At 36.9% G+C, this 14,183-nt stretch overlaps 1 protein-coding gene across 1 annotated transcript; it reads left to right on the top strand.

Moving 5' to 3' along the window:
• The first annotated feature begins 2,149 nt into the window (after nucleotides 1-2,149).
• LOC111920528 (translocase of chloroplast 159, chloroplastic) lies at nucleotides 2,150-6,561 on the top strand. Its single transcript, XM_023916114.3, has one exon. The coding sequence runs from the start codon at nucleotides 2,343-2,345 to the stop codon at nucleotides 6,351-6,353; it is 4,011 nt and encodes a 1,336-aa protein (XP_023771882.1). The 5' UTR covers nucleotides 2,150-2,342; the 3' UTR covers nucleotides 6,354-6,561.
• Nucleotides 6,562-14,183: the final 7,622 nt, after the last annotated feature.

Raw genomic sequence — 14,183 nt, 5'->3', positions numbered from 1 at the left:
TGCATTTTATGATTTTTCGGGTTTTTTGTTTTCCGTAGAACCTAAACATATATATATATATATATATATATATATATATATATATGAAAAAGTTAAACAGAGAACCATAATTATTGGTTATTCAAGGAACCAAGTCTTTTTTTTCTGTTTCTAGAGCTTCTTTATCAAAAAAAAAAAATCTAAAAATATATAAATTCATATATTAACATTGTGAAAATGAAAAATATTTTTCGGATTCACCGTGTGAATCTGGATTCACATTGTGAATTTTCAAAATTTCACATTGTGTATTTGACTTAAACAAAAAATCGAATTTGATATCATTGGAAAAAGGATAAAAACTTATGACTTTTTAAATTTTTAGTCTTTTTTTTGATAAAAAATAAGTTCTAAAAGTTGGAAAAAAGATTGGTTTTTTGGTTAATTATGGTTTCTATTGAACGTCATCCCTTATATATATATATATATATATATATATATATATATATATATATATATATATATATATATATATATATATATATATATAAGGTTAGGTTCATGTGAGACGGCTTAATTTTGTGAGACCGTGATACACATTTTTTTATTTTATTTTAGTTAATTCAAGTTCCAAAATAATATTTAAAAAAAGAATTTTTGAATTTTTCCATTTATTTTGCATTTTAAAATTATTTTTTAGAATATGTACAGTGTAATATTCTATTAGAATATTGCACGTATTTTAAAAAAAACGGATTTTTTTATATTTTTTTTATATTTTTTTTAGTTAATTCAAGTTTCGAAAATAATATTTAAAAAAAGAATTTTTAGATTTTTCCATTTATTTTGCATTTTAAAATTATTTTTTAGATAATGTCAGTGTAATATTTTATTAGAATATTTCACGTATTTTTCAAAAAAAACGGAATTTTATTTTTATTTTTTTTAGTTAATTCAAGTTCCGAAAATAATATTTAAAAAATTTTTTTTTGAATTTTTCAATTTATTTTGCATTTTAAAATTATTTTTAGATTTGGTCTAACGGTCTCACAAAATTAGAATGGTCTCAAATGAACCTGAACATATATATATATATATATATATATATATATATATATATATATATATATATATATATATATATATATATATATATATATATATATATATTGCGCCGTCCCACATTTATTGTTACAAACAAGTTTGTCATGGAACAAAGTTGGCTTTTAGGTGGGAAATGCATTGTTTGGACCAAAGGGAGAAATGAAAATAAGAAAATTTCAAAATAATTACATATAATTGTTTTAATATAAGTTGTACATATATTTTATTTGCAGTCATAATAAAATACTAACAGTACTGCCATTTGTTTGTGAAGTTTTAAATATGTTAACCTAAAATAGAAAGATATCATATTAAATAGTATAAAATAAAAAGTAGTCATCAAATTACATGTCAAATAAACATCATAATCTTTTTTTATTTATTTATTTTTATTTTATTTTATCTAAGGACAAAATAACCAACGGAAAAGATGAAATGCAAAGAGCACCAACCAAATTTGTTGCAACTTCTAATATGTTCAGCAAAATTTGAAAATTATAAATAATTTTTGAACTTAAAGTTTTGTAAAAAGCTATATTTGAGAGAATATGTATAATTGCAATTTGTGAAAATCAAGTATTTTTCTTTTCATTTTTCAGATTCCACTTATTAAGGTTGCGTTTGACGCGCTAACTAAGTTAAAATGTTAGCTACTGGCTGATAAACTAGCCGATAAAAAAGTATTTGGTAAAAGCTAACTAAAAGATATAAAATTATATAAAAGGATATTTTATCAAATAATTTTTTTTATAAGTATTTAAGGATATATTTAGGAAGTTTGTAAAAAAGCTCATAAAACATGTTAAACAACTTTTTAAAAGTTAACAAGGTAGTTTTTGACTTATGAAACATAAAAACCAAAAAAAAAACTCGAAAATAAAAGTTCAAAAAATAAACAAGATGTGATGTGAGCCTAAATTAAATGATTTTTTTTAAACCACAGTTAGTTATAAATGAGAAAATGTTGTCCTCAACCGTAAAATATCCCTCGTAGTCACGTGCTATCCAAGGGTGATTTTCGTCATTTCACTCCCGGCGGAAGCCCAGAAAAAAAAGCCCCATCCCCCCAAGCAACTACTTCTGTGTAGCGGCTGCGAAGGATTTCATCCCTCTTTCTATCGTTCTCTACGAGAACCTTATCACCTCTCTCTTTATCTAAATCCTTATCCCCAATTTCGTACACTATCATAAACCCTAGTTACCCAATTGTTTCTTGTATTGGTTTCACGTAGCACGAGTGTTGGTGAAGTTCAGAATCCATGGACTCGAAGGAAGATACGTCTCTCTCAGGTTTTTCTTCTGTTTCTTCCGATAAAATCGATTCTGTTAACGAAACGAATGGTTTGAAATCCGTTAACAAACTTGATAATAATAAAACTAGTAGTCTGAATGCTAGTTCCGATGACGAGAACGAGGGTTTTGCAAGTGGTGAGGAGGAGGCTTTTGAGACAAACTTAGATGAGAATTCAAAAGCCATACTAAATGTAGACGAAGGTGGGGATAACGGTGAGAAGTTTTCCGAGGCTTTTGAAGTTCTTTTGCCGAAGGTTGATTTAGCGACCGTGAGTGATGAGGTTGTTGATGATGCCGAAAAGGGTAATTTAGGTTTGGTGGATAAGAGAGCAGACGAGAAGCTTGAATCGGATGAGAATTTGAATTCGAGTGAAGTGGTGAAAGAGGAGGTTGTGGAAGGGATTGAAGGAGATAAGGTGATTGAAAGTAAGGGAGATGTAGTTGATGAAACTGTATCAAAGGTTGTGAATAGGGATGAAGTGAAACCTGATAGTCCTAAAGAAGGAGAAAAGGAGGTGGTTGTAGCCAATGGTGTGAAGCTTACCACAGAAGGGGATTCTGTTGTGGAAGAAATAAAAGTTGATGCGCCTGTACCAGGTGTGGCTGTGGTTTCTAATATGGAAGATGTTGAGGACGATGATGATGATGAGGATGAGGAGGTGCTGCTAGTTGGTGGACCCGATGACACTAGTTCTGTTGTTGAAGAACCTGATTTAGAATCTGTTGGTGCAAATGATGTGAATATCACTTCTGAAGGTGATTCTGTGGTGGAAGCCATAGATGTTGATTTGCCAGTGGCGGGAGTGCCTGGAGTGGCAGTGGTTAGCAAGACAGAAGAAGATGGTGGTGTTGTGGCTGAAGAGTCTGGTTTTTCGTCTGAGAAGATAGACCGTGTTTTAGAAGAAGTTGTGGATAAGGAGGTTGTTGAAGTGACCGATGGCAAATTTTCACCTTTGGTGGTGGAAGATTCTGTTGATGATGATGCAGAGAAGAATGAAAAGAACCCAGAGGCGGAAGTAGAGAAAGAAGTTGATTATGAGGGTAAAGAAAATGGTTCAGTGGTGATGACTGCTTTAGATGATGTAGAAGATGTGTCGATAGTTGGTTTGGATGGTGATACAGTTCAGGAAACAGAAAGTTTGGACAAAGATACCCCCGATGATGCAGCTCAGGCAACAGAAGTATTGGACAAAGCTGTTCCTGATGAGATAGCTCAGGGAACAGAAGTTTTGGGCAAAGATTTACCCGATGATGCAGATGCCAAGGCAAAACATATCGACATTGATGCTGATAGTGGTCTAGAAAACGGTCCAGCAGACAAATTTGTTGTAGAGGATTCTGCTGAAAAGGATGATGATAATGAAGAAGGCTACATGGATGCTTCCCCTTCAGATGAAGATACTGATGGTGTGATCTTTGGAAGTTCAGAAGCTGCAAAGCAGTTCATGGAGGAGTTGGAAGGAGGATCAGGTGAAGGTGGGGAGAGTTCTCAAGATCGTTCCCAGATGGTTGATGGTCAGATTGTCACAGATTCTGATGAAGATGATGATGAAGAAGAAGAAGAAGACGGGAAAGAGCTGTTTGATTCAGCTGCATTAGCTGCACTTCTAAAAGCAGCAGCTGATGGTAGCTCAGAAGGTGGCAACATCACGTTTTCTTCACAAGATGGTTCTAGACTTTTCACAGTCGAACGCCCTGCTGGACTGGGCCCCTCACTCCAGCCCATGAGAGCCGCCACTAGACCAACACCAACACGCTCCAGTCTTTTCAACAACCCTTCAAGTATCATGAGTGTCAGTGAAACCGAAAGCAACTTGAGTGAAGAAGAAAGGAAAAAGCTGGAGAAGATACAGTCCATCAGGGTGAAGTTTTTGAGGCTTGTGCAGAGGTTAGGCCTTTCTCCAGATGAGTCTGTAGCAGCACAGGTTCTTTACAGGCTAGCTCTAATCGCAGGGAGACAAACCGGTCAATCTTTTAGCCTTGATGCCGCTAAAAGAAAGGCCATGGAGCTTGAAGCTGAAGGGAACGATGATCTTGACTTTTCGGTCAACATCCTGGTAATCGGTAAAGCCGGGGTTGGAAAAAGTGCCACCATCAATTCCATTTTCGGGGAAGACAAGACCGGAATCAGTGCTTTTCAACCTGCGACTGATTCAGTGAAGGAGATACGCGGTATGGTAGGTGGAGTTGCGGTTCGTGTTTTTGATACACCCGGGCTTCGATCCTCTGTGATGGATCAGGGTTTTAACAGAAGTGTACTCTCATCAGCAAAAAGGTTCACAAAGAAAAACCCTGCGGATATCGTTCTTTATGTCGATCGTCTAGACGCCCAAACCAGAGACCATAACGACATTCCATTACTGAAAAACATTACGAATTCCCTGGGTCCCGCCATCTGGCGAAGTGCCATAGTCACTTTCACACATGCTGCTTCCGCGCCTCCGGAAGGTTCTAATGGAATCCCATTGAGTTATGAAATGTTTGTCACTCAAAGATCGCATGTTGTCCAACAAGCAATCGGGCATGCGGTTGGTGATTTGCGGATGATGAGCCCGAGCTTGATGAACCCGGTTTCTTTAGTTGAAAACCATCAGTCGTGTCGGAAGAACCGTGAAGGTCAGAAGGTGCTTCCGAATGGCCAAACTTGGAGGCCGCAGCTTCTTATGCTTTGTTACTCCATGAAGATTTTAGCAGAAGCAAATGCGCTATCGAAACCGCAAGATCCTTATGACAACCGCAAGCTTTTCGGTTTCCGTGTCCGGTCACCGCCACTCCCGTACATGTTGTCCTCAATGTTGCAGTCCCGTGCGCACCCTAAGCTGTCGTCGGAGCAGGGCGGTGATGGTGGTGATTCCGATGTTGACCTGGCGGATCTGTCGGAATCGGAAAATGAAGAAGATGAAGATGAATACGATCAGCTCCCGCCTTTCAAACCGTTGAAGAAGACCCAACTTGCAAAGCTTAGCAAAGAACAGAAGAAAGCTTACTTTGATGAGTACGATTACCGAGTCAAGCTTTTACAGAAGAAGCAATGGAAAGAGGAATTGAAAAGAATGAAGGAAATGAAAAGGAGAGGTAAAGACGGTGTGACCGATCAAGGTTTTCAGGAGGAAGAAGGCGAAGGAGATGCGCCGGCACCGGTGGCGGTTCCGTTACCGGACATGGCACTACCGCCGTCTTTCGACAGCGATAATCCGGCGTACCGATTCCGATTCCTGGAGCCGACTTCCCAATTCCTGGCGCGACCGGTGCTTGACACCCATGGTTGGGATCATGATTGCGGGTACGATGGAGTCAACCTGGAACAAACTCTGGCAATCATCAATCGCTTTCCGGCTTCCGTTTCCGTCCAAGTCACTAAAGACAAGAAAGACTTCAGCATCAACATGGATTCATCGGTTTCCGCCAAGCATGGGGAGAACGGGTCGACTATGGCTGGATTCGACATCCAACCGATCGGGAAACAACTCGCATACATCGTGCGGGGGGAAACCAAATTCAAAAATCTGAAAAGAAACAAGACAGCTGCTGGAATGTCGGTCACGTTTCTTGGTGAAAACGTGGTGACCGGATTCAAAGTGGAGGACCAGATGGCGTTTGGAAAGCAGTATTCGGTGATCGGAAGCGCGGGGACGGTTCGGTTCCAGACGGATTCCGCTTATGGGGCGAACATCGAGGTACAACGGCGGGAGCTGGATTACCCGATTGGTCAGGTGCAGTCAACATTCGGGCTTTCAATCATAAAATGGAGAGGGGATTTGGCGTTGGGATTCAACAGTTTGGCTCAATTCTCTGCTGGCCGGAATTCAAAAGTGGCGGTGCGGGCCGGAATCAACAATAAGATGAGCGGTCAGATCACGGTCAAGACAAGCAGCTCGGAGCATCTTTCCCTTGCACTTGTGGCTCTCATTCCTTCTTTCATTTCTGCTTACAAGAAGATCTGGTCGGGTGCTGCTGATAGATACTCTGCCTATTAAATCAAGCAAGCATACGCGTATGTATGTTATGTTCTCTTCTCGTATTCGGTATTTTGGATTATTGCTTTCATTGCTATGTTCTTATTCAATAATATGATATGTTTAAAAAAACTTCTGTTTGCTGTTTAATTTTTGTGCTATGAACTCGGTTGGTACACCACGATGAGATGAAATGAAATCAAGAGAGGGAATACTATATTTTTGGTTACTCTTCCTGTTTTTTAGCCTATTTATGCAATTTCTTCCTAATTTAAACTTATCTAACTCCTCATTTTTTCATCCAATCAGCGGCTAGTAATAAATATTTTTAAATATATCATATTATAGTATACATGAAGTATAATTTTTTAGTTACGACGCCACCCACAATCCCACATAAACACAACCCCTTGGGCCTTGGGAATTAAAAAAATTTAATAACTTAGCCTTGAAAACCTGCGGTATCATATGATCTTATAAAATATTACTAGCTTATAACCCGTAGGAACCACAATTATAGAATTAATCAAACTTTTATAGTAAAAACTTAAAATTATTAATAAGTTATTTTAAATAAATTATTAATTTAAGAGATATTTTTTATTAGTTATGTGAAATTATAATCATTGATTCAAATAAATATATAAAATTAACTTTTAATATATTAGATATTTTTTATTTGTGAATTAATGAAAACAATAATTTAAAATTTAAAATTTAAAATAGAATCACATTAATGAGGAGGTCTAATAAATTTAAAATGAAAAACTAATAGATTGACAAGTGGCAACACATTAATTAAAATGTCTAATATGATGACACATGTCAAAAGAGCTACTCTTTTATTAGTATAGATTCTTTAGAAAAGATAAAGATGGCCAACTTGCACTTGGTTAGTTCCAAAGCTCATCTGTCACCAGCTTAACAGTCAATTTGAATGTCCTTAAAACTCTACATTCATTAATCATCCGTATCCATTTCCATTTGATGGGTAACTGCTGATACACGAATCTAGTAACAATGATGTACTAGTTTTTTTGATGCTCTTAAGATTTTACATACCAAATCTAACACAAATACTACAACTACTCTTCTTTAAGTTTTGTGTTCGGTTATCAACTTAAACATGATTGCCATTTAAACCCTAAACCGAGTGTTTTCACATATTTCTTGTCTAATATGATTTGGAACATTTCCTCCATATTTTGTTGTTGTCATGACAGTTTGAAGATATGGTGTCATTCATGGTTGCTAACATTAGGCATGATATTATATCATACAGTCTTTGATATGCTTGTCATACATATTTCTCTCAGCTCTAGGTGCTCTACTTTCCAGCTCCTGGGGAACATGTTTACAAGAACATATTGATTTCGTTCCTAATTAAGGGCAATCCTCAAGTTACAATGTCAGCCAAGGAAATTATTGTTATTAACTTTAGGACAAATTTACATAAATGGTCCATATGGTTTCTCGAATTCACAAGTTTCATCCCTACTTCTTTTTCATTATATGAATAGTAGAGTTGAGTATGCCAGACTTGAAACTCAACTCGACTCGAGCCTCAACTTCAAACTCAGCCTGAGCTCTACAATTTTGAGCTTAACTCGACTCGGCTAGACTAAATATTAAAAAGATAAAAATACATTAAATTAAAAAAGAAATATGATTAAGCTTATGAGCTCGATTTAACTCGGCTTGATTATGTAAAATATGAATAAAATAAAAGGTAAAAGTATAAATATAACTAAGCTCGATTAAGCTCACGAGCTCCACGAGTCGAGTATTTCAATACTCAAGCTCGTCTCGATAATATACTTGAAAAGCTTGAGCTCAACTCGAATTGAATCGAGTGGATTTCTAGTATTTTTCGAGTCAGTTCCAAGTATCTCACGAGTTGGCTCAACTTAGTTACATTACACACACTAGTGCATGTGATGTTTTACGCCACTTGTGAAAATGTAAGTCATCACACCTAATAATTAACTGCTTATAATCAGCTTTTCCGGAAATTAATGCAATTTCAACCAATAAAAATATTTAAAAAATTAATTAAGGTGTCCATATTGCAATATGAAGTGTCTTTTTAGCCAACCCCTAGATTTATATATGAATAATTTACATGATACATCCTTAAAGAATCAGAAGAAATACAACTATATACACCAAGTATAAAGAATATACATAAATACTTAATTATGTCTAATATCCCCCGAATATACATAAATACTTAATTATGTCTAATATCCCCCTCAAGCGGAATGGTGATGGACGAATACGTAACACTTTTTGAAAAACTTCGAATTGATGATGCGACAAACTTTTTGTAAAAATGTCGATAACTTGAAGCTTGGTAAGAGCAAACTCGGAATGAAGTTTTCCATGTGACACAAATTCACAAATAAAGTGGTAGCCAAGGTCATTGTGTTTGGCATGTTTGTGAGAGACCGAATTTTGAGTGAGAAAAATAGGACTCTAATTATCACATAACGTCGATCTAGCTGGTGGAAGAGCATGGAGTTCTTGTAATAGATGAGTGATCCAAATAATTTTTGTAGCAGTGTTGACCATAGCTCGATATTCAGATTCATAATTGGATCGAGAGACAATTGGTTGTTTCCTGGCACTCTAGGATACAAGATTGAACCCCCCTCTCCCCCCTCGGAATATTGAGTAGCCATAAGTGGACCAACGAGTCTCCAGACATCTAGCCCAATCAACATCATAATAACCCACAATTGTGGTATACTTTGGCCTAGAAAAAGACGGACCAAAAGAGATAGATGCCTTGATGTAACAAAGTAGTTGTTTAACCCATGATAGTGAGAAGTAGTGGTAGCTTGAAGAAACCGACTGACTTGATTAACGACATACGAAATATTTGGACAAGTTATTGTAAGATACTGCAAAACACCAAAAAGAGATCGATAATGCGAAGGATTGCACTAAGGATCACCACTTGAAATAAACATTGTGTTGGAGGCAATCATAGTGGTGACTGGTTTAGCATCAAGAAGACTGGCCCGTGTAAGAATGTCATGAGCATATTTAGATTAACTAAGAAAAATACCATTCGTTGTGTAAGTTGCTTCAAGTCAAAAAATAATTGAGCCGACCAAGATCTTTAATGACAAACTCTTTATCGAAACAAGTGACAACAGAGAGAATAAATGTGGCATCATTGCTGGTAAGAATTTGATCATCAACATAGGTATAAGACACATGATTCTCATTTGAACACAAAGAGTGATGGTTCATCACAACTACACACAAAGCTATTGCTAATTAAAAAAGCATTGAGGCGATGAAACCAAGCATGTGGAGCCTGTTTCAAACCGTAGAGAGCTTTGTTAAGACAACACCCATGATTATAATAGCGAGGATCAAGAAACCCCAGAGGTTGCTCCATGTGAAGAAGATCGTGTAAAGTACCATGGAGAAACACATTATTCACATCAAGCTGATTAAGAGGCCAATCATTGATAACCGTTATCCATAAAACAATACGAACCGTAGATGCCTTTTCAACCGGACTAAAGGTATGAGAGTAATCAACACCCGACAGTTGACTGTAACCTTGCGCAAGAAGATGTGCTTTATGGCGATCAATTGTGCCATCGACCATATATTTGGTTCAAAAGATCCTTTTGCAACTGACCACATTATGATCAATAGGCTTGGGCACCAAGGTCCAAGTTTTATTAAGACAAAGGGTAGTCATTTCAACATTTGTGACATATACCCAATGTGAAACCGAAGCAACATACTCATAGTGTTAGGGATCACTATGAGTAAATAATGCAGAATGAAGAGCAATGTTAGTAATGTGATAAAGATTAGCTTGATGCTTGGTTTAAAGACCCTAACGTTGGCTCGTGTAATCATAAGATGTGTTGAAGCATGTGGAGGAATAGTAGGATCAGATGTTTGTGTGGTTGTGTGTGGTAGGCTGGAAGCAGGAGTAGACGAGATGGTTGTATCAATCGGAACAGTAGAGGAAATCAGTTAGGCCGGTGATTGGGCCGATGTTGGTAGTGAGTGGGTTAATGGAGTTGGATGTGTTTGGGCTAGTGGAGGTAATTGAGCCAAGGGAGTCGACGAAACTAGATCAATGTGGGTCGGAGATGAGTGGTTCAAATCATCATTATAACCCATATGTTGTTGATTTTCATTACAAAGGCCACATTCATTGAGTTTAGTGGGTGGAGGGAAAGCGGGAACATGTGAAGGTAAAGGTTGGCAACATGGGGTATCATCTTGAAAGGTGACCAAAAACAAGTCACTAAGTGAAGTTTTAGAGGAAGAGCCATTAAAGGGAAACGAGAATTCATCAATGTTGGCATGTCGGGAAGACGTCACCCGCGACCACCCCTATTAAACCAACCACTACGACCACAAAAAGGATTTGGTGGCATGGTTTTAGATGAGAATTCCACAAAAGGAGAAGTAGTTCCATGCAAAGACTTTAAAAATTATTCACGAGCTTCTGCCCGGGCAAGAAGATCGAGAAGGATGGTGGGAGATCGAGAAGCACATATAACAATAGAAAAAGTCTCAAAAACAGACCCGAGGCCACACAAAAACCAGTGAACTTTGTCTGATTCTTCAACCGGGTGACCAACAAGAGATAACTAATGTAACACCCTATTTTTACCCTTCCGTAGAATCCAACATAAATCGTCGTTTATAAAATTCGAAGTAGAAATATATTACTCTTTAGTCCAAGTAATCGTCATAAACATTTAGGAAACATCCATACGATTTCCGTAGATATATAGAATGCGTAAAGCCGACTTCATATAAAGAAGTTATGCTTCTTCGAATTTTCGCGATTAGACCGACACAACTCAGCGTATCATAAAAAGTGAATTTTGATAAATCACTTATTAGCCTAAGAAATCTAAACGAAAGTCGTAGTAGTCATAAAACTGAGAGCGTGTATATAAAGAACGTCCAAATCTGACTTCGTAAGAGGAAATTATGATTCTTCGAAGTTTCAGCACAATAGCGTGACCACAAAAATCAATTCTTAGATAGATAGATTATTAGGCAAATAATCTAAACAAGAATTGAAGATCTCGTTGATATGATTCCCTCAATATCAAGACAATAGGAAATGGACTTCGTATATAAGAGTTATGCTTTCTGCAACGATCTCTAACAGTCTAAGCCTATAAAAAATATAATTTTTTTTTGATAAAGTGAGAATTACCTGTTGGGATCTAAAGGAAAATTGTGGATTTCGTCGATAAATTTTCGAAATTATAAAGAACGTCGAAAACGAAGTTTGTATGAAGGAGTTACGCCATTTTGAAAATCTGGAAAATCGTGCGCGACGCACGCGATGATGTGTCACCACGAGAGAGTGCCACGTGGTCATATCAGGGAAGCCCCTTTGCTCCGAGACATAGTTACGTGGCTCCATGAGATTTCGAAATATGACACCATAGGAACGTGACACGTGACAAGTTCTAGAAGCGCCGATGTAGACGAACCTGGAAGCGATACATGGTAGAAGAAGGCTGGAGCCAACACACTTATAGTACGCGGCGCGCCCCTATATGTGCGCGACACACTTCACTTTTCTTGGCTATAAATAGAGCTCTCCGTATATGATCCATTCCCCACACCCATATACATCTTTTCTTTTGAGTATTCCTTACTTTTAAGCCATTTTCCTTAGATTTCTATACTCCGGCAAAGCCTCGGGACCCCTGAGGTACCCAACTAGTAGTAACCATCAAGTATGAGTCCTTGAGTCGAGATTCTGCCGGAACCATTTCCTGGTTTTCACAAGAAAATCCTTGTAAAGTAAGATACACTTACTCCGTCCTAAGTATAACTATATTTATGTTCATAATTGTTATATATATATATATATATATATATATATATATATATATATATATATATATATATATATATATATATATAGATTTATCAGTAATTCCAGTTATAATGTTGATTAATCTACTTACGGGAGAGGTGTATAGAACGGTCACGTTGGCTTGGTTGTTGGATTGAAAAGTTATATGCCGAAATGATCCTGTCTCCTAACTGTCCTACCTGGTTGATCTGTATTTAATAGAACTATTAGTGTTCATTGGGAGATAGATCTAGCGTATATTACCATAATTCCCTAGGGACTAATAAGTTCTATTATTATAGGTTAATACCTGTTAGGCGCGTACTCGCCAGTTGTATTTCCCGGTTAGTTGTTAACCATCTGAGAAAGTGTCGATGTGAGTTCATCTCACTATATTATGTATTCCAGTATATATCCATGTATGTTAGGATATAAGTGCCAGTAGAGTAGATCCCATAGTGTAGTTTCTATGTGCTTGTAGAGCCGAATGTGTAGTATCTATGTGAGTAATTGTTGGTATGCTTAAAAGTTAGTGAGGGTTGATGGCGGAACGAATAAAGTATGAGAGCCTACAGACCCGTGTAGATTTTATGGCGGACCGATTAAAGTACGGGAGCCATTATTTGTATGCATGTATAAGTATTGTGTTATATGGTATATTGGAGGAACTCACTAAGCCTAACGCTTACCCGGTTGTTTATAAATGTTTTTAAGAAGCTTCATTGGTTCATAAGAAGGGCAATATTCGACTGTACATATGGGCATTCGCAATCATGTTTCTGCATAATGTAATAAATACTCTGATGTAAATGAATATTTTGAATAAATAAAAATGAAAATTTTGGGTTGAAAATGAGGACGTAACAAATGATCACAAAATGGATTTAAACTTACAACCAAATTCCACAACGGTGGACGAACCTTTGGATATTTGGCGAAACTGATCCCATGAGGCTTGAACACGTTCAATTGAGGAATTGTTGTAAGCATTTTCAAGTACAACCCAAATCTGTCGGGTGGTAGATAAGCCAATGATTTTTGAAAAAGTTTCCTCAGTCAGAGAGGCTTGGAGAAGAATGATTGCTCAATGGTCAACCAAGATCGAAGAAGTAAAGGCCGAATTTTGTGTCAATTTGACATTAACAAGGGTTTTAGAATTTGGTTCCATCAACATGTCCCATAAGGTTTTGATAAGTGAGGAGGAATCATTTGGTTTTGTTGGATGAAATAGGGTTTATGTTGGAGATCTGGATACCCCTTGGATCGTGTGAACACTTTCCGAACTGATATTTCTATTCTATGTCTGGGTTACAAGAAATTCAACCTAGGATAATCTAAGAAGACACTTACGAATCTAGACACAGAAATCGTAAGCCAAATTGCTAAAAGGATTTTGTGTTTATTTGAAGAAAAGAAAGCTAATCGTTTTCTGTATCTCTTCTCAAAGAGAAGAGTCGTTTATTTATAACAAATGAGATTAAGGTTTGCCTCTTAAGATTGGCCGTCAAGGGTTGCTTTGGAAGCAAGCTAGGAAATCCGGAATTTAATGAGGATTTAGGGTTTCTTAAACTGATGGAGTTTGTCAGTTTTACCATAACCACCCTAAAAAATTCGTTTTTCCTACTATGTTCCCATATGTAACATTTAGGAGAGTTTTTGGGGCGTTGCTCCCGGACCCCCGACTTTTCGTCGAACTGACTTTTAATTCGATCTTATACATGTGTGCACTCCGCACATACCCGTACATATATTAGAGTACAAATTATGAAGCCCCTTAGATCACATGTTAGTTCCAATTACATAAAATGACATGGTGACAATAAAATTACCAACATGTTTTTCCAGAGAAGATAATTAGTGGAGGACAATCAATTGGTGATAAGGTGAAGAATGGTGTTCATGGGAAAGTTAGAATCTTGAGAGGAGGAAGCCGTAGATAGGAGGAATGAAGAAGAAAGAAGAAACAAATAATAACAGAAGATGGG

Source organism: Lactuca sativa, chromosome 9, assembly GCF_002870075.4.
Source record: "Lactuca sativa cultivar Salinas chromosome 9, Lsat_Salinas_v11, whole genome shotgun sequence".
Classification (NCBI taxonomy): Eukaryota; Viridiplantae; Streptophyta; class Magnoliopsida; order Asterales; family Asteraceae; genus Lactuca; species Lactuca sativa.
This window is presented reverse-complemented; position numbering and strand designations above follow the sequence as displayed.

What these genes read in the sequence shown, in the direction of transcription:
- LOC111920528 (XM_023916114.3), top strand. Translation starts at nt 2,343, where the DNA reads ATGGACTCGAAGGAAGATACGTCTCTCTCAGGTTTTTCTTCTGTTTCT.